Source organism: Strix aluco, chromosome 3, assembly GCF_031877795.1.
Source record: "Strix aluco isolate bStrAlu1 chromosome 3, bStrAlu1.hap1, whole genome shotgun sequence".
NCBI classification, from domain to species: domain Eukaryota; kingdom Metazoa; phylum Chordata; class Aves; order Strigiformes; family Strigidae; genus Strix; species Strix aluco.
The window spans coordinates 103,867,563-103,889,410 of NC_133933.1; the positions used below are offsets into that span (position 1 = coordinate 103,867,563).

The 21,848-nt window shown below is 41.8% G+C and overlaps 1 protein-coding gene across 5 annotated transcripts in view; it reads left to right on the top strand.

Annotated features, from left to right (window-relative positions):
• Positions 1–5,405: 5,405 nt before the first annotated feature.
• Positions 5,406–21,848, top strand: part of KHDRBS2 (KH RNA binding domain containing, signal transduction associated 2) — a 439,781-nt gene continuing 423,338 nt past the window's right edge. For all 5 annotated transcript variants that reach the window (XR_012622653.1, XR_012622655.1, XR_012622654.1 and 2 more), the window contains exon 1: positions 5,406–5,624. Coding sequence is in view for 2 of the 5 variants with exons in the window: in XM_074819841.1 (XP_074675942.1) it covers positions 5,534–5,624 (91 nt within the window). In the remaining 3 variants the exon portion in view is untranslated. The remainder of the gene's footprint in view (positions 5,625–21,848) is intronic.

Sequence of the window (21,848 nt, forward strand, 5' to 3'; positions counted from 1 at the left end):
AAAGCCCAATATGTCCTCCCAGTGTGGTTACATGGCAGCAAGCTTCGCACTGATAGCTTGTGCATGTTCAGGTACCCCATTATCAAACAGTGAAGCCACATGGTCCAATGACTTGTATCCACAGGCCAGGTTGCAGAGATCAGATGGAGTCTGAATCACAGAATCACAGAATCATCTAGGTTGGAAGGGACCTTGAAGATCATCTAGTCCAACCGTTAACCTAGCACTGACAGATCCCAACTACACCATATCCCTAAGTGTTATGTCAGCCCGCCTCTTGAACACCTCCAGGGATGGGGACTCCACCACTGCCCTGGGCAGCCCATTCCAATGCCTAACAACCCATTCTGTAAAGAAATACTTCCTAATATCTAGTCTAAAACCTTCCTTGGTGCAACTTGAGGCCATTCCCTCTTGTCCTATCACTTATTACTTGGTTCAAGAGACTCATGCCCAGCTCTCTGCAACCTCCTTTCAGGTAGTTGTAGAGGGCGATGAGGTCTCCCCTCAGCCTCCTCTTCTCCCCAGTTCCCTCAGCCGCTCCTCGTACAACATGTGCTCCAGACCCTTCACCAGCTTCGTTGCCCTTCTCTGGACACGCTCGAGTAATTCAATGTCCTTTTTGTAGTGAGGGGCCCAAAACTGAACACAGTAATTGAGGTGCAGCCTTACCAGTGCCAAGTACAGGGGTAACATCACTTCCCTGTCCCTGCTGGCCACGCTATTTCTGATACAAGCCAGGATGCCATTGGCCTTCTTGGCCACCTGGGCACACTGCTGGCTCATGTTCAGCCAGCTGTCAGTCAACACCCCCAGGTCCCTCTCTGACTGGCAGCTCTCCAGCCACTCCTCCCCAAGCCTGTAGCGCTGATGGGGGTTGTTGTGGCCCAAGTGCAGCACCCGGCATTTGGCCTTATTGAAACTCCTACAGTTGGCCTTAGCCCATCGCTCCAGCCTGTCCAGGTCTCTCTGCAGAGCCTCCCTACCCTCGAGCAGATCAACACTCCCACCCAACTTGGTGTCATCTGCAAACTTACTGAGGGTGCACTCGATCCCCTCGTCTAGATCATCAATAAAGATGTTAAACAGGAGTGGCCCCAAAACCGAGCCCTGCAGGACACCACTCGTGACCGGCCGCCAACTGGATTTAACTCCGTTCACCACAACTCTTTGGGCCCGGCCATCCAGCCAGTTTTTTACCCAGCAAAGCGTGTGCCCATCCAAGCCACGAGCAGCCAGGAGAATGCTGTGGGAAACGGTGTCAAAGGCCTTACTAAAGTCAAGGTAAACTACATCCACAGCCTTTCCCTCATCCAATAAGCAGGTCGCCCTGTCGTAGAAGGAGATCAGGTTTGTCAAGCAGGACCTGCCTTTCATAAACCCATGCTGACTGGGCCTGATCATCTGGTTGTCCCACATGTGTTGTGTGATGGTACTCTGGATACAGACAGTATCTCAAGTATCCCAAGAAGGAAATAAATAAACTAAAGGAGGTGGGGACATTCCCTCTTTCTTGCACATGTATTGATGCTTCTTTATTCCTTATATCATCAATTATGATTCCACTTTAAGGGAAGGATATGGTTAACATAGATGGTAGGAGAAACTCCCTAGCTTTTATTCTGATCTGTAGTCAGTTCAGGAACCAGATAACCCTTATCTGTAGTTAAGCAAGTGAAACAGAGGAGAAATTTGAAAGCAGATGGAATTTCTGAAATTGAAAATGCTTGGCAAATCTGATCTTTGGTGTCTGAGGTCCTAGGTGTACTCACACACACATAGATAACTGTGCTGATTTAAATTATTATATTGACTTTAATGTGATGTGTCAGAAGGGTAAATCATTGTCATTGTGCTCACACTGACCACTCATTCTACTGCATATTCTCAAAAGATTTAATAATTTTAAATAAGCATTTGAAAAGTTTGGAGATTTTCCTGCAACTGTTTGCTTCCGCTTCCTTCTGACTTCAGTGCTAGATGATAATACATGCGTATTTAGTTGGCACCAGCAAAAACACATGATTGTGACCTGTTCTATCTTCAAATAAGCTATAGTCTGGCATGTTGTGATCCACTTCAGTATCAGACTTAGTAATAAAATATAGTACAGATAAACTTTAATTTAGCTTGACACTTCAGACTAAAAAGTTGTAAAATGTGTCTTTGGTTTTTAGTAGCTATGAAAAAAAATTGATCTCCAACTAGCAATGAAGTCATGCTTGATGTCATTAGAGGTCTATATTTCCTGTCTGACAGATTTTAATGCTTTTTTTTTTTTTTTTAATGAGGTATAAGTTACAATTCAGGAAAGCATCTCAATGGTTTTGCAGCCTAAGTATCACTGAAAGTCAATTTAACTTTATAACTTTGGAAAAAATGAACTGACAGGAAACTTGTCTCAGTCTACTTTGCTGTATGAAGTTGTGCAAGCAAACCTGCTCTCTTTCGACCAGAAAAAATGACTTTGATGAATGTAGCACTTCCCACTGTTTAATAAACTTAAAGGTGTTTAAATTAAAGCTTCCTCCCATTTAAGTAGGTTAAGTACAATTAGACAGACTAAAGTAACACTATTCTTCTAACACCCCAGATGGAAAGCCCCCAAAACTTGTTTTCCATATACATGACCATATGGTGTGTTTTGAAAGCTACCAGACCAGGATTGCTTCTGAATGATGATGGCTTAGATTTGTCTTGAAGGTGCTTTAGGTGAATACACCTATCACTAGTCTTCTCTCTGTTTGAACTGAGGGGCACCAGCCTGAATTACTCTGATGAACAGAGCTGCAGAAGTATGATCTGAAGACATAGATGATCTCTCAAGCAAGACAGTCCAGAGCTGTGTTGCAAACAGCATGCCATTTCTTGCTACACTGTTAACTGGGAAAGAAGAACTATTCATGCGGTAAATTGAATCAGGGTAAATTATTAATAAAATATCTTCATTCTATGCTTCTCTCTTGTTTATTTATTTATTTATTTATTTAATTTTAAAAGGAGGACTGATGCCTTCTCTTTATCCCCACCCCCAGCGCGTAGCAAAGCTGATTGCCAATTAAACCTTTCAGTTCTGCTGTCAGTCCTCTCTGCTTCTTAAGTGTTTCACAAGTTTGCTAAAATCACACTGTTTTCCTGATCCTACTCTTTCTCAGCAGGGAAGATAGTTCCCAGGTATCTTATTACACATACACACACATGGAAATACTACAGCACATTGGACACTGACATTCTCTACATATTCTTGTAAATGTTTGTAACCCCTCAATCATCTGCACACTGAGTGGAAATTTCATAAAGGTTGCCCGCATATATCTTAGAATTTTGAACACATCACAGACCAAATTTTTATGCAATGGCTGTACAATATCTTCAAAACCTTGTGCATGCCCTTACAGAGTTTTTGTCTTGATTTTTACCTTTCTTCATTCCTTCATCCTCTGAAAAAAAAAAAAAAAAAAAAAGAAAATTCCAAACACCACGTACAAAAAAAAAAAAAATCTCAAGATGAACTGTAGCAGGTGATTTACAAATGTATTATTGCAGCAACTATGTCATTAGAATAAATACTAAGTTAGTAGTCTTTCACAACGTGTTTGCTCTCGAGGTCCCACAAATGAAGTTTTAATGGCTTAAGATGAGTTAAGCATCTTTTGTTTACTCTCAAAATCAAAATGCGTTACTAAATTGTCTGTTGGGGGAAAACCCTGGATAAATATCACCTATAGTATAGGCATACTTAGAGCTAAATTCTAATTAAAATCAGTTGTATTTAGTCCAGTTGTAGACATTTAATTGCATTTAACTGCTTTAATTCTGTGATGTGAGGCCGTGGGAGCTGCAGAGAGCAGCTCCTGGGGGTGCAGCGCGGCATTCCTCAGCAGAGATGAGCCCTTCCCCCCAGGACCGCCAGGCACCTCCTGCGCTCTCGCCAGCTGCGCGCAGCAGCCGCGGGCAGACATTCCCGGCGCACGGTGTAAGCAGCCGTGCCCGGTCGCTGGTACTCGGATCCCAGCCCCGGCGCAGACGCTGCCCCGCAGCTCCAGCGCAGGCACAGCGCCGCTGCGGCACCCCGTGAGCAGGGCACCTCCCCGGCGCCGCACAGAGCTGTCGGGCCGAGGGGCTCGGGGAGCGCGGCGGAGGTCGGGGAGGGCCCTCCGTGCTCCGCGGGGCCGCCGGAGAGGGAGGGCGGCGGGCAGCGCCGCCGTCCGGGCCCTGCGCGCCGCTTCAGCACCGCGGAGAGCGCCCGGCGGCCGAGCGGCGCCGGGACCGTGAGTGGAGGCGCAGCCGCCCGCGGAGTCCCAGCACGCGCCGAGCCGAGACACGGCCACGGCCACGCGCGATCGCCGCCGCGCAGACGCAGGCACAACAACCCGCCGCACGGGCGGAGGCACACAGCACCACGGGCGTGCGCCGGCACAGAGGCCCACGCAGAGACAGCCGCCGTGCACACGCGTACGCACGCGCGTAGACGCACCCTGAGACACGCGTGCACACACAGGCACAGGGGCACGACCCCACCTGCACGCTCCCGCGGACAGCTGCAACCCCCAGCCCCAGAGGCCAACACACACACACAGACACAACACGTCCCCCGCACCCCACTCGCTCATTCGCACACTCACTTTCTCACATGCCACAACACACACGTTCGCGCTCCCACAGACACCCCCAAGCGCTGGCACAGTCACACACAGACACACAGCGACACCCTGACACAGTCGCACACGCACACGCACTTTCCCATCTACAACCACAGAGGCGCGCACGCACACACACACATCCCGCACGTGCTCCCGCTCCCACCGACACGCAGACACACACGGAGCTGCACACGAGCACACGCACACCCGCGCAGACACCCGCGCACACAGACGTGCGCAGACGCACACGCGTCCACACCCGCGCGCACAGACACGCGCGCACACCTCGAGGCGCACACGCACAGCGACACGCGCACACAGACACACCCGCGCACACACAAACACACCCGCGATCCCTCACGCGCTACCCCCGCCCCGTCCCGCCCGCCTGGCGACAGCCAATGGCGCGGCGAGTCTCCCGCTCGGGCCCCCGCCTGGCGGGGCGCAGCCACCAATGGGAACAGGCGGCCGGGGGGCGGGGCGCGCCTTGCCCCGCCTCCCCAGTTAAGGCGGCCGGTGGGAGCGGGTCGCTGGCTGGCGGGAGGGGCGGGGCGGCACGGAAAGGCGGCGCGAGGCGCGCGAACAGCGGCACGCGCCGACCCGCGCACGCCCCAGCCCCCGCCCCCGTGAGGGGGAGGCGGAGGCGGCGCCGGGGGCCGCTGAGGGCAGCGCCCCGCCGCGGGAGGGGCGGCCGGCGCGGGGCGGCGCGGCGCGGCGCGGCGCGGGGCGGGGCGGGGAGGCGCGGAGGCGCGGAGGCGCGGCGCACCTGCCAGCCGCGGGGCGCCGAGGGGGGCGGGCGAGCGACGAGGAGGCGGCCGGAGGCGCGGAGGGAGCCGGCGCCCGCCCGCGCAGCCCGTCCCGGCGTGCCCAGGCGCCGCGGCCCCGAGGCGATGGAGCAGGAGAAGTACCTGCCCGAGCTGATGGCCGAGAAGGACAGCCTGGATCCCTCCTTTGTTCACGCGATGCGCCTCCTGGCCGACGGTAAGGCTGCGCTCGCGCCCGCCGCGGCCCAACGGCCGCCGCGGCCCCGCCGCTTCCCCCAGCGTGGGGCGCTCCGCGGGGCGGGGGCCGCCCTCCGGGTCGGCGCTCGGCGGCCCCGGCCGGGCGCCAGCGAGGGCACTCGGGTCTCCGGGCGGGCGTCGGTCCGGGCCGGGCGGCGGCGGTGCGGCCGTGCTCCCCCCCGAGCCTCGGCGCTGGAAACGGCCGGCGAGGGGAGACGGGGGGGCGGCTTAGCCACGCGCGGGCGTGGGGAGGCGCGGAGCGACGCGCGTGGCCCCCGCCGGCGCCGGGAGGCGGCAGTTCGTGGGTCTTGCGCGGGCGCGGAGCCGCCCCCGGCGCCGGCGCCGGGCTCCGCGCCCAGGCAGCCCCTCTGAGCGCGGCCCGCGCCCGCCCTCGGGGCCGCTTCGGGCAGCGCGCGCCCGCCCGCGGCAGTGCGCTGGGGCCGCGTCGCCGCCGCCGCGCTCGGTTGGTGTCGGCGGGGAGCGCTGCCGCGGGCCGCGGTCTCCTGTAGGCAGAGGCAGGTGCTGGCTTCTCGTTAAACTCGTCGCGTCTCGGTTCCCGTGCTGAAGTGATGAGGTCTGTGTGGCGCTGCCGTGATGCTGTTAGTGTGGCACTGGTTTAGTTGACTACGCGGTGTCGGGCATGGATTGGATGCGGCTTATCAGTTTCGTGACCCTGGTTCATCCAGGGCATGGTGGTTTTCTCTTGGTTTATGTGTGTGGTGATTCAGAATGTACGGCTTTTGTTATTCATTGTAACTCACTCTGCTTTCCTTCCTTCAGTTGAACTAGTTCAACTGGAGAGTCTTTAAAAAGTTTATACATCAGTCTGTCTTTTAATAACTGCTCAGTATAGTTATTGAGCGTGGGCCTTGCGGTACAGCATTTCAACTTTTGCAGAAGTGTAATCCAGTAAATTCCACTTAAACTTATTCTGAAGTAATACTCATTTTAAAAATTCCAGTAAAACTCGAAACCTCATGTCAAAAAGAAGCAGTAAAAATTATGCATAAATCAAAACAACCTGTCAAGCCCTTAAATGAGACTAAAGCAAAGAAATGTATGGTTAGGCCCTTGAGAGAGTCACAAATTCAAATAAACTCCCATTCAGAGGTGGTGAGTAATTTCCAACGTTCTGTTATGTCTTATGGAAAATCATAACTAATTAAAACTTACAATGCCAGCAGTAAGTGTCTTCCTCTGTCAGCAGTCTTTATATTGTCTTTCCTTAATATATGTTTTATTGATTGTGAATGAAGATACTGAGCCCAGGTTTTGGTAGAGTGCTTCGGTTTGATGGCTTGGAAATTCGGTACGAGTGCCAACATGTTTGGTACACTTTTGTCATAGCTACCTTGCTGCTGAAGAGGCAGCCGTGTTACTTTTTATAGTTGTTTTTCTAATAAACATACTATAAACAAAGCCTTTATTTCTTAGAGGGATGTTTTTGGCACCTTGCAGTTCGATCTTTTCCCAGAGGGGGGAGGTATCTACTGAGAGTCTGTACGTTTGCATGGGAAAGAGAAAATGCACGAAGGACAAAATCGAAAGCGTGCAAAGTAAAGTTAAAAAAAAGGAGAATAAAATAGGTGATTCTAGGGGTCAAGTCCATGTGGAAATTGCATTTTGGGCAATAGTGAGATTGAATAAAGGATTAGTTTTCTTGTTCCTTCTTAGTATAACTAGGTCTACGTATATTTTAGTGGATTTTGAAAAGATGAAGGTGAGTTGTCTCTAGGGAATGCTGATGTCAGATTCACACCAGATACCTGGCATTATCCTTCAAAACACCATCTGTCAAGCTTTCTAGAGATTTGGTTTAGAGTCTAACATATGATGACTGTTAAAACACTTTAATCAAGGTAAGAGTATAACTACTTGAGGAAACAAGAATTAATGCACTGGTTGCTGCTGGGTATAAACAGAAAGGGAATGTATAGAACTGGCAGAATTATTTTTGGGTGCAGGAAGAACATAGGGCAGTGGTGCAAGGATCTCTGTAATATTGTATTTCTAGGATATATCCACAATGAAGCAATGCTTCCAGACTCTGGATTTCTGTTCTTTATAATATGTGACCAGCTACATACGTAACAATAGCAGCCAGGTGTTATTTTTATGGTATACTAAGTTTTTTTGATTGCTAGTAGATTTTGTATAAAATGCGTAAGTGTAGATTTGAAGAGTTTTGCTTCAGAGATGAGAGCCTCAGGCATTTGCTCTGAGTTGAAAGTGCTGTGATTTTTCATGTCAGTTGCTAGAACCTGAGGTTCAGAAGAGACATGCTGCTGTGTGAAACTGCAGAAGGGCACACAAGTGATAGGCATTCCAGAAATACGATTTCAATTTACGACACTGGATTTACTTGTAAAGATAAAACCCGATGTTTTTCCCCATTAATGTTTTTGTTTGTTTGCTTGATTTTTTTGTTTGTTTGTTTCTGTGTTTTGGTGTACTTAAGTTATTTTAAAAACAACAAATTACTTGTGGTTTTAATATGTAGGTCTGTGTCCTACAGGTTGACCTGTGTCAGATGCATACTTGAATCAGTAGCTATTTACACCTCACCACTGAGGGATGAATAGAAATTACTTACTTTAGTCCTTATCTGGGTTAGAGCCTCCATGGTGCAATGTGTGGTAAAGCCCACAGAAAAGGGACATTTCCCATGGCAGAGAATTTGCATACTTACCAAACAACACAAAGGTGATGAAAAAGGTACTGGCACTTCTTAGATACAAAGTGTAAAGGCATAAAACAAATAATTTCTCTAAAAATCACCAAGGGAATCTGTGGTGAATTCTGAAAATGAACCCAGTCTCTAATTGACTAATGTAGTGCCTTAAACAGAAGATGCTTTATTTCCCCCTGGGTCATTACCTGTTTCATATAGAAGTAGCTCCTACATGATTATTGCACTATTAGAAATGGAAAAGCCATTTATAAGTCATCTCTTAGAAGAATTTGTAAAGTGTGAATCGTTGCTGATATTTACCTGTCTATATTAGTTTATTTGGACTCTTACAAAATGCATTGAACATATTCATTCTGATAATGTAATCTAGTCAGCAATGAGAAAAGAAGACCTATTTTAATTGTAATAGGTAGCTGAACTCCAAAGAATAGGCAAATCTCCATCTGTTGGAGAGGACTTTTTGTCTGTTAACTGAACTATTTTGTGTACCAGTCTGTTATAAGAGCTGGAAGAATTACACTGTTTCATGGATAGTTTTAATAGATTTTATTGTAAACTGGTTGCAGGTAGTTATTTTCTTGGGTAAGATAGTACTGGTCAGGAGATATCCTGATCAGTGTATGAAGTCAGATGATGCTTGGTCAGATCAAAAATCTCAAAAGTGAAGAGTGTGTTCTTGAGCAGCATCTTTCGTACTGAACTTGTGCTTATGCCACAGCACACTATAGAGCTCCAGTGAGAATTGAGAGCCTCTCTGTTCTAGTGCTACTTCCTACTATGGTAACTCATGAGCTGCTTCTGTGTGTTGTTTTGCATGTATGTAAATATTTATTGCTTTGTGTAAGATGTCTATGATTATGAATATGAAAAGAAGTGTGTGACTTTAGCTGTGAAGGTGTGGAAGATGTAGAAGGGTATGACTGACTGAAACTGTCTGGTAGTTCAAAACTTGTTTTTTATCAGTGTTATTTTTAATAAGCTAAAGTGCCAGCTAATTGTCTATATACTTTTTGGGAAAGCAAACTTTATATATATGTGTGGCTTTAATAATATACTGTGCAAGATATTCCAAAGCCAGTTATGTGTTTTGTAATACGAACATAAAGGAAAAAGACCTATTGGAAGGAGCTGGCCAAAGTAAGAGCATCTCTCCCCATGGAAATATCAGCATTACTTGGGTAATGAGGTAGCTAATTTCTCTTTATGTAATGACAGTACAATTGACCTCAGACTTTCAATTGGCATTCTGAAGGCAATGAGAATCAGGCCTTTAATCTTAAGTCTCTAGATTATTCCATGTGGCATAGCATGAGTTTGTTAAACCTCCAGTCGTGTCAATTAGTCTCATATAGCTCAGCATCATAAAGCTCCTTGTAGGACAGGGTATGATTATTCAAAAGGTATATAATTACTTAGCCTTTACACTCAGTGAACATTAGTACAGTCTTTCATACAAGCCTGCAATAATTGTTCTATCCAGTCTGAAAACTGTTGATGTAATGCAAATTCATTTTGTCTTATGTTCAGGATTTCAACTAATATATTGGCTTATGTGGGGTTTGGATTTCTTTGGACTCTTGGAGATTCATTTGCTTTTCATATAGAAAGGCAGATTTAGTTCATAAGTATATCTTTCTATTAAAAACCTGGGGCAATAATAAGGTCGCGGTATGAAAGTTGTCTTGTCAATATAGAATATGACAATCATATCCTTAGCCCGAGATGTGAAAGGCCAAGCCTGTGACCTGCTGAAGTCAGGCCTCCGATACTTTCTAATTTTTATCAAGTTTTCCATTGAAAACTACTTGTGGAAAATAGACTTTCAAATTTATTAGTTTACTCTGTCTAAACAAAATAAGATTAATGTAAATTCACACATTAATATTAATCTGTGAGCGGTCACTTTTCTAGTTACTGTTTCTTTTTTTCCTGATGTTTACATCAGGTGAGAAGAAATCTTTGTTCACAAAATAGTTTGTGTTAATCATTGTTTACTTTGCTGTCCCAAGAAATGCAGTGTAAAGAACTGGAAGATTGACTCTGGAAAGACTAATGTTTAGAGCATGTATTTGAGATATCTTGGTTTCATTAGAAATTGGATTTATATATCTACATTTGGATACTTTTCAAGAAGAAAGGAGTAGTATCAATGCAAACTCTAGATGAATACAAATTACTTATAATTTCTATAAAGCGGTGATGCACTAGGCATTACAGACTTGGTTCAAAGCTCACTAAAGTTAATGGCAATCTTCCTATTGCCATTAGTGGGCTATCAGGCAGTCATTATACAAATATAATATACTGAATGATGCAGATAATAGCCTAGTAATCATGAAAATCAGTAGAATATACTACAGGTTTTAGAACTGACTGAATTTTGATTTTTTTTTTTTTTTAAAGGGGAATAGCTTTTTATCATGGTTTGACAACATGGTACGTGTTCATTATCTTAGGAAGTGCTTTTGCTTTGCAGAATGTAATGCGGATAAGTCCCAGGCAATAACCGTATTTAGGGAAAACAAAATACTATGAGATGTTAGAATGAGTATAACAAAGCAACCTTTGTAAGTGTTTGTGTTGACCCTAAGTTGTTAGTCATAAAAGGTGGGCTTGCTTAAGAGGAGAAAAAAAAGATAGATGTGATTAAAGAAAAAAAAAAAATTATAAAAATCTCTCCCTTTCAGACATCTGAAGCAGTTTAGGACCATTTGATCTGTGATCTTAGAAAATATGTACTTTGAAACCCAGCAAATTCTCCTGCAAAGAGGGAACAATATAAATGCAATAACTGAAGGTTAGATTCTGATACCCTTGTGTAAAAGAAAAAAAAAAAATAGTGCTTCATTCTTTAAATGGTACTACTTGAATTGGTGGAGCTGCTTAAGGCGCAATTCAGTGTGAATCATAGAGTTTAGTACCAACTGTTTAAGGGAAGGTCAAAGGCATTTGCTGAGGCTTATCCAGATGGCCATAGCCTCATCAATAGAGTGTGCTGGTGTTTGGCAACATGAATGTTTTCCTTGGAAGGAGAAGAGTGTTTATTTGTCCTGGGAATTATTTTAGTAAATTTCTTTCATGCTTAGTCTCCTTGGTGTATTCATTTTGGGAACACCTACTGTAATCATCCATCTCTCTTCCTTTATGCCTCAAAGGAGATATTTTTAAACTCAAGAATTTGGAAAATTGATAATATTTGCAGTCAGTAGAAGAGAAGGCAGAATAGCTGTATAGCCGAGTAGAAAACCCCAGTCAACTGTTAACTTCCCAAGCACTGAACACCTGTGTAATGTGTAGAATAGAGTGGCCATTCCTAACCAGGAGGTGGCATGGTTGGGCTCCACATGACAAAATAGACCTTCATATCCCAGCACCTTCTGGGAAGGGGCTAGTCTGGCCCAACAGATACATCAAATTCTTGTACATTTGATGTATGCTTTTCTCCTTTAAGCAGTGTGCAGATAATATATACTGACAACCAGATTTGCTCTAGCATGCTGGGCTATTTAATAGCCTATAAAATCTGATATGATCCATAGTGACCAGTGCATAAGTCACCTAAGAAAGGCTGAACATCTGCTTAGCCCACCAAAGCAATGCCACGAGAGTAAAATGGTTTCTCTGTGACATCCGAGGACACAGGTTTCAAGCTCAAAGTATCAGATATGTTGGGTCTTATTTTAGAATGTGTAGATGTTGCTGCTGTTTGATAGTTCCTCTCCAAGCTTTATTGAAAGTAGGAATACATCATGCCTTTCTGTGCCTTGCAGCTGTACCACAGGCTAAACATACTGCCTAGATGAAACAGTGTTTTCTTGACCTGCAGGGTCACTGCAGTTAGCCGGTACTTCAATTCAGGGTAGGAGTGCCTTTTCAAAAACAAGCAGTTTTTAACTGTTTCAATTTAAATCTCTCTTCTCCAACAAACTGCTGAATTTGAAGGAGAATTCAGTGTCCTCGTGGCTGACCTCAGGATATACATTTTTCTTTTAAAAACTTTTGAGAATAAATAAATAATAAGTGCTTTCCTCAAGAGTTTGAGGTGTTAATACAGGAAAAAAAAAAATGCTGCTTTGCAGGCTGTTCCTGCCGAAGCAGCATGAAGGTATGCATTCATCTTTTTTTTCACCTTGCATTTTTCAGTCCTTGGATGGGTACTGTAGCACAGGGTTAGGAATATCAGCACGCAGTATCAGAATAAGTGAGGAAGCAGACAGTTTTTAAAATGAAGTGTGTAAAGTAGGGAACTTCAGTGATGCTACAGTGTAGACTTTGGCTGTATAAACAAATAAGGACTATGCAGCCTAACCAGAGAAATGGAAAACCTTGACACTTGGGTAAAGGTCTGAGGTGCATAGTAACATAGAGTTTTGACTTGTTTCTTCCTTGTACTATATACATTCAATTAATACCTTCTAAAACTTTCATCTAATGCTGAATTTCATTCTAATCTTTGAGATCTCTAAGTGAAAAGAGCTTTATAAGAAATGTATATTATTGTTATTAGTTTTAATACCAAATTATTCTTCTTAAATTTGCAGGCAAAAATAATCCTGGTTATTACAGTCTTCTGTAAATCCTGTCATATTTTAATTGGAATCCTGCTGGAAATGAGTACAGCTATTTCCTTATCCTAAAAAGGACTGGAACTAATAAAAACTATGAAGAAAATTATCTAAGACGTTCAGCAGATTAAAAACCTTCAACCCCCCCCCAAAAAACTCATGGAATAATTTATGCCTGTTCCTGATTTTGCAAGTTTTTCTGTTAAAATGGAATTTTTTTAGTTTGAATACTGAAAAATTTATCAAGTGAAACTCATAGTAATGCTAATATGGTAATACTGAAGATCATCCACATTTAAATAAGATGATACAAAGTTTTGATGGTCATATATGGCTGCATGTGATATAACCTAAGGCATCTTTAAAATTTCAAATGCTCTGCTGGCAGCGGGCATTCCTGTTTGTTCTTCTTGGGTTAGCATGATCCAAAGCCTAAAAGACACAGGGCAGGTCACTGCTGCCTTTGAATTTCTCTGCACCTGCTGAAGTGTTCATCAGATACCCTAGCATCTATTTCTTGTTGTAAAGGTTACACTGAGAGATGTAAACCTCTAAAGCTTTTGATTTATAAAATACTTTGAATTCTGAGAATTGATGTAGCTATTGGAAAAAGTAATACTTCATGCTACTCTGTAAAAGATTTATTAAAATCTTCATTCCTTCTTTTAGCTCAGCTTTGTATCTGGAAGGAAAAGAGACTTCTTTTATAGTAGAAGCAGTTTGGATTTGCTAACTGGTGAAGGCAGGTGTGTCTTCAGCAAAAACAAAAGTAGGGATCAAAGCCTCTGGCTCAATCAGTCAACCTCCGAAGAGCAGCACTGTGAATTAGAGGAACAAATAGTTTTCCTAGGAGGTGTGAACACTGGAGAGAGAAAACAAATCCCTTTTTGGCATATTCCCCTAGTTTAATGCTCTCTAGGATTCAAATGTATGTTTCAGTGCTCTCTTTCAAATGCTTAACATTAAAGAACTTGCCCTGAAATAGGACTGTGTATGTTTTGAAAATGTTTTTTTGGTGTTGAAAAATTTAGTTACCTTCTTACCTCTCCCTGTGTAAATTTTTGTACTCTGTATTTCTGATAATGTGGGCTCATATTGGCGATTTTTCTGAATATTTTTAAGCAAAATTTTTCCTTGCATTTTATCTTTTTTTTGAGACTGTGGTAAGAACTTCTTGGTGTTGTCTGGGGGTTGTGCCATATATCCTTGGGTCACAGCATAAGCTCTAGATGGGGAAAGAGACATTATTTTTCCTAAATACTTAGGATTACCCTGATTTGCTGCAGCTGTGAAGCTGGCTCCCTGACTTTCCAATTTGCACTTAAACTGATTTTTTTTTTCCCTGCTTCTGCTGAAATAAGCAGCACCAAACTCTTAAGTGACTTACTGTCTTTTCTGTTGACATTTGAAGGAATGATAAAGTGAAGGAGAATTCCAAGATACCTTTTTCCCCTCCCTGTCTTCAGTTCAACAGGAAGATGGAGAGTTAATTTTGGTAAATGATGCTTATTATTCTGGTAGAATAGGACTGTAGAGCTATCTAATAGATTTAGCTTTTGCACAGATACATATTTGCAATTATTTCACTAATATTTGTATGTAAGCTAGTGGGCTTTACTTTAGCCCATTGTAGAATTTGATTCTTTCCTCCTCATACTTGTAGATCAAGTTATGCTCAAAAGCTGTTGTCTGCTATGCTCAATTCTTATATTATGTGGATGCTTTTTCCTGATCCTACACACTCCTATTTAACAAGAAGATTGTTCTGTCTCTGTAAATGCACTATTGCAGAATGTCCTATAATTTATTATAATTTTATTTCATTTGTTAGGTGTCTTCCAGATGCTGTGTTGCTGCTGTTACTGGTGTGGTTGGTTGGTTCTTTGCTTGCTGCAAATGGTTTAATGTGGACACCAACAGATCAGGTTGTGCAAAATCCTGTGAGAAATGTTTTAGTGATCAGTGGAAAAGCCAAGAGATCAGTAGGTCAGCAGGGAATGTGGGAAAACAGGTGTTTACGTTACCTATTTTGTTACTTTTTCCAGAAGACTAAACTGTGAGGTAACGTGGTTATGCAATAGTTTATGTTGAGTTGTGCATGGCAAAAAGGTGTTCATACAGTACCAGCTTGTTAGAATACACAAACCATCTGTTCCAGCAAGAAAATACCTTGCTGCCCCAAAGTGTATGAATAATCTGAAATGATATGCCAGGTGCAAGGGAGAAGAGAAGACTAAGTGTTTTTTAAACTGCTACAAAGATTTTGAGATAATACTTTTTTAATAGGGAACGTATGTACTGTCAACTCTCTGAGTGCTTGTGGAAGTGGAAGGAGACGTATTCATCAGAAAGTGGAAATGGACCATCTCGACTTAGACACAAAGCATGAGCTTGATGTGATTCCGCATCTATCCAAACACTAAAGTCCTGAGTAAGAGATAGACAGAAAATAATTAGAAGCTAATACCAATTTTTGGCTGCAACTCTTCTGTTCTTGACAGTTCATCTCTGTCCCTTCTCACAGCCCTTAAAGGTTTTTTATAAATAATGAAAAAGTAGGATGGAGAGAGGGAAGAATGGCGGAAAAGGAACAGAAAATGCAGAAAAGGTGGAAAAAGGAGAGAAAAATAACAGAAGATTGTAAGGGGAGAAGGGAGTAGCAGTACAGAAAAGGATATAGAGAAGAAAATTAAAACAGAAAAGTGAAGAATTAAATTCTGGTTTAGCAGGTGTAAAATGTTGTTACTTTAGTTCTAAGAAACTGATGAAAGCTAGAAATATTGAACCCTTAAGGACTTCTGGAAGCTTTTAATTTTTATTCAATTAAAATGGATAGATAAAAGTAGCTGCTAATAAGCATTTGAAAATGCAGTTGGTGATTTAAGAAAAATTGAAATGAAGTTCAACTATTTCTGAAAAGCTTCTGTGAACAATTACATAATTTTGAAACTTGTATTTCATGTGTTCAGAGATACATTATAGGTGTCTGCCCTATATATATATATATTAAATTATGCAGTAATTAAACACAACAGTCTGTTTTTCAGAGATGCTCCCAGTTTTATGCTAAACAGAAACTGAGATCTTCCTTGTAATAATATTTACAGTCCTCTGGAATACTATGGTTAGCCAGTTAATAGTTTATTTATGCTTTTTATTTTAAAAGGTAGTACTGTAACGTTGAACAGATTGAATTTTTAGGTATGGAGTTTCCTTCTTTCTTTACATAGTAGAGCCTTCACACTTTGGATTGGAGTGTACTAGTGTCACAAGGTGTGAACTTGAACTTTGATTTATTTATGTCAGTGGTCTTCTCATTACAGATGAGAAGGATTGCCCAGATTCTGCCATTTCCGTGCCGCCCTTTCAGCGTGTTCCTTTGCATTGCCTTCCCCTGGAAACTGATGTCTCCTCCAGCCTTCCTGTAAGCAGCTAATATAATTAGTGAACTTCCCCACCTTCAGCCACTTTCATTCTGTTTTATATTCTTTTACTATCCTCAGAAGCTCTATGAAGAGGAGGAGGTGTTTTATTTTTTCCATGGAGGCTTCGGCTGGGAGTAAAGGTGGCAGTTTTACTGGAGAAGGACGTCAGAAACGTTCAGCAGAAGGCGTTATGGTGAGGAAAAAGGCAGGTGACTGGATAGTGTATCTTTAGGAGAGAAAAGGATTGGTTGGTGGGGGGAACTCAGAAAGACAGAGCAACGCGCAGGGAAGATGTTAGAATGAAAATTAAATTGGATACTTTTTTTTTTTTCACCTTTTAAAGGGCATAATGTTTATCAAAGTGATATACTTCACTTGCTATACACTCTACTTATCCATACAAGCAGAGAAATAGTTACTGGGTATATATATATATTTATATATTAAAATTCTATTTTATGTAATATTTAATATTTTATATGTATTTTTAATATATATTACATATTTATATTTTTTCTACAAAAAATGATGTACATAATAGCTGTAGAGTAGTGCACTATCTTATGGAAATATCTTCACTTCTGTCATTTGATTATTCATGTTTTAGGCTATAACCCTTTGTCCATACCCCAGTACATGGATAATTCAGTATAACACTGCTAATGCTGCTTTGAAAAGATGGTGTTCTTATGGTGAGGCATACATCAAGGCTGACTGTTCCAGAAATAATGACTGCTCTATGTCTTACATCCGTAGAGATAAACTTACTCAGGTGCTGGAATTTCCAGGCATTCTGATGTATCCCCCAAATTAAATGTAATTCATCTTCTGACAGAAATGTGGTTCAACGTATGTGAGTATTACCACACCTAGAAGTACTTAATAACTTTTCAGGACGAGGATGAGATATGTTGAACATTTTATGCAGCATTATGGGGTTTCACAGAAGAAAGGTTAGATATGCCAAGATGATATCGAGTAAGTGTTCAATTGTGGAGTCTGCAACTGATTAGAGAGCAACAACCTTCACAGTGATATGAGCACCAATTCACAAGCAGCACACTCTCCTATGTCTTTAAAGCTAACTTCTGTGCTATCCATAAACTGAAACAAAAATTTTGGAGATGATAAAACCAGCTTCAAACTGCAAATAGTAAAAAGATTGCATAAAGCAGTGGATTAAAAAAGGGGACTTGATTGGCAAATCTGAGGTAAGATTGTTATGCCAGCTTTTGCATTTTACTAGTTTGCACAGTAAAAGAAAACAATTGGCATGACTCTAATTGGATCATTTAAGTTTCAATTAACATTAATTCTCTCATGTTATGTAATAAATGTAATTAAAATATATAAATGCACATTTTATAACACATTGGAAGGCTATATTACAATTTATTTATGGTAGGGCTTTTCTGACTGTCTTTAGCACTTGTAGTATTACTCATTAAAGGGTAATTCAGGTTCATTCCCTGGTTTAAAACAAAGAAGTGGAGTGAAAATTAGGAAAAGATACAATGCAATAAGATTATTTTTTTTTTTCCCCCCAGATAGCTTAGCAGACTACTCTAGCTGTCAGAGACGTGAAATATGTGGCCTAACTGAAATTTCAGGTGAAATGTTTGTCTTCCTGTTGCTAGTATTGAGGTGTAGATATGGGCTGCTTGCATCTTGTTTGTGAGACAGGTGTATTCCAGTGTAAGCACTGCAGTTTTATTTCCCTGGGTTGTGTAGGTCAGCCTACCTGTTGGAGTATAGGGCTATGCTCTTCCCTCTCACATGCTTTTGTTTGTGTCTCAAGAAAACAAGAATTTGGCATAGGAAGTGATGCTGCGTGTTGTACTCTTGTCCCAGCATTGAGCTGGATGAAGACCAGAGCTGTGACTTAAGGACAGACTTAACCAGATTGACTTAAATGAAACATTGACCACATACAGCATTCCAAATCAGATTGTGGTGTTTGTTCACTTTTCTTATATAAATTACAATCCTGGGGGATAGATTCCTGCATTAGTTTCTGCCAATGTGAGCCTTACCGCTAACAATTTTTGTTGAATTGTTACCTGCTGACATTTTCTTCATGATTTGTACCATTCTTTAACAGTATTGGCTGTGGATCAGAATCAAACTTCAGAACCATTTTAAGAGGCATATTTTTGTTTTAACATAGTTTTTTCACTTTTTAAAGTCGGGGATATTGAATATTTGAGATCTATCTTAAATCGTACTTCCCTGTACATTAGGTAACAAAACCACTGAATTGTGGCTTACTACAGAACATCCTATATCAGATACAGCAGTTTAATAAACTAATAGAATTGATAGACAGGATCATATTATGCATAGCAGCATCTTCTCATTATGCTATTTCAGGAAAGGGAGAACAGTCATTTAGGAAAAAACCCAACAAAGTCTTACAGCTTTATGGTTTGATTTTTTTTTTTTTCTTGCCCTCCTCAATTAACATAATCAGAATTTTGCCCATGGCATTTCTGAGTGATAATTTTTCATATGACAACAATAAGGGTGTTTTCCTTCTGTTTGACTTTATTTTTGACATGGGCTACAAGCCTTAGTGTTTTCCTCGATACAAATATAAGTTTGATAAATTTCAATGGATATTTCATAACATGTAGTCATGGTGATGTTCATGTATGCCTTTTATCTCAATTTCTCAAAAAATGCTCTTGGAAACATGAATAAAAATTCTTTTGTATAAAGAGCTTTACCTGAAGTCCTCAAAGTGCTTGAAATTAATGCTTTACCTTATTCTAGCAGGTGAAAATTTATTCTGCCAGCCATCTTGTGATAAGCAGTCTTCTCTTCAATAATACTAGCAGTAGGATTCCCTGTTTCATGTGAAACCACATTATTTATCGATTTTGCATCCCTATTTTTCCTCAAATTCTGAAGAATTGTAACTGCCAGAACTTTCCAGACTGATGTATGGTTACTTTTAGCCCAGATCACCATGAGAACTTCTAGTTGGGTATTTCTGTCTCCTATTGAATCCTGTTTACATATAGTAATGTTTTGTTTTTATTACACCCAAAATACAGAAGCCATTGGCTCTTAAACTGTTGTAGGTGGGCTATTTCAGTATTCTCCAAGATGCTGCATGGCCACTTTGGTCATGTTTATTCCACAGTACTTGGAAAATGGAGATTGTTTCACTACACGCTTTCTTTTCTCGTTACTCCGTATTTAGATTTGCTTCTTGTGTACTTTGTACAGGAGGGGTCAGCACTGGTTGCTTCAGAGGGATGGATGAGGTGTGATTTTTGTTACACAGTTCACTATCCCAAGGCACCTTTATACCTTTCCATTTGTCTTGTGGGGCACACAGCTTAGTTAATTGTCTCTTCTTAGTGATCTCTGTTCAATTTACTGTGTTAATTTTTCTCCTGAACATCCTACATTTTCTTCTCAAGTCTTAACCCAGCTCTCTAACTCTTTCCAGGGATGTTCCAAATCTTTGGGGGATTTGTGTAGTTTATCTAAATTTTATTGTCCTCAGCCTCCTGGGAGACACCAATGGATGTATTGTACTTTGGGTTGTTTGCTGCAGTATGTATGTTCCATGGTGTTTTTACTTAACCTCCAGTCTCCTCCAAGGTGAGCTTTGGCTTCTCTGTAGCGCACCTTTTCCTAGCTACAATCCAAAGTGGATGGATTTTTTTTATGAGCCAAATCCAAGCTGTTTCACTGAAACCTAATTCTAAGTCTTCAGTCTTCTGAGCATCCTTCCGCAGATTCGAATCTTACCTGATGATGGTTAGTCTTTCTACTGTTGAAAAACCTGTTTTTCATCTTTAGGTAATATTCGCATTGTTCTACATTGTAGATCTTCTTTTAAACAATGTAGAAAAATATAACCGGAGTGTAGTATTCTTCATCATTTCCAGCAGCTTCATGTCTTCTTTCCTTTTCTGAGTTAAATGAAAGCTATTAAAAATGTCAGAAGCTTCTGAAGGTGGGTTTTGGGGGCTGTGACCTCAATGACATTTTAGGGGAAAAAAACCTACTTCAAAACTGTTTGATATTCTTCTTGCACTATAGAAAGCACTGAGTTCTATCAGAGTCCAGGAGTGGTGGAATTAAGTATGACAGTATTTAAGAGGATAATAAATGTCAAGTAAAAATGAATTCAGATGTTGCTTAGCTCAGAACAGAAGGCACAGATAAGAAAACCTGAAGCTTTCTGGTAAAACTAATAGGAAAAAACCTTTTCTAAAAGGTGCCACTAAAATTCCCAAGAACGAAAGTCAGTGAAAAGCTGGTTATCAAGTGTCTGTTGTGTCAGGAAGAAGCTTACAGTTGGATGTTTTAGCAGCATATATGGGGTTTGTGCATGAAGAAAGACTGTGCTAAAAACTGCATCAGGACTCCAGCGTTAAATGGCTACTGTATGCTAAATTGCTGTCCCAAGTAACTCTTCTCACAGCTGACAGCTTTCTGGGAGGATTCTGTTCACACTGCCCATACACTGGGAATAGAATTTAACAGTACTGTTTGGTTTTTTTAATGAAAAATTGAGCTGTAGAGTAAAATGCTAAATTTCAGTCACACTGTTAAGAGTGATTTTTCCTGCTTTGCTAAAGCTGGTTTTCTGTTTGAATTTAAATGCTTGAACCATTTTCCATGTTGCAGTATTTCATACAAGTTTTCATTCATTTTAAAGTCAAACAACAAAAGGTAGATTTAATCTGTACTTTTAAAGTGGGATATTACTTTGCTAGCCCACAATACAGTTTATCAAGGGAAATAAGTTGAGCCACACTTGAATGTTGTGGGTTTTTTGCTTTGAGGGTATTTTTTTACTTTCTTGAGCTCAAGCGTAAATGTGAATATATTACAGATATTGTTGTAGTATTCATGTCATCTGAGACAAATTCTTATTTTGAATGAATTTTGATTACAGCTGCCTTGTATATTCCCCCCCTGCCAAAGTCTAACTTCAAAAATACAAAACTTTCCGTATTAGGTGTTTCTTTACAAAATCTCTACTTTGCTATTTTTTTTTTTGAAGGTGTTCATAAAAGTTCTGTATCAGTTTAGCAAACAATTATGTAGTTTCACATGGGCATCAGGCATTATGCCAAGTGCAAGGTCCTGCACCTGGGTTGAGACAGTATCAATACAGACTGGGGACTGGGGGATGAATGGATTGATAGCAGCCCTGTGGAGAGGGACTTTGGGATATTGGTGGACAGAAAATCGGATGTGAGCTGGCAGTGCGCACTTGCAGCTCAGTAAAACAATCATATCCTGGGCTGCATAACAAGAAGCATGGCCAGCAGGTCGAGTGAGGTGATTCTCCCCCTCTATTCCACACTTGTGAGACCCGCCTGGAGTACTGTGTCCAGCTCTGGGGCCCCCAACATGAGAGGACATGGACCTGCTTGAGGACAGGCTGAGAGAGTTGAGGTTGTTCAGCCTGGAGAAGAGAAGACTCTGGGGAGACCTTATAGCGGGCTTTCTATATATAAAGGGAGATTTTAAGAAAGATGGAGAGAGACTTTTTA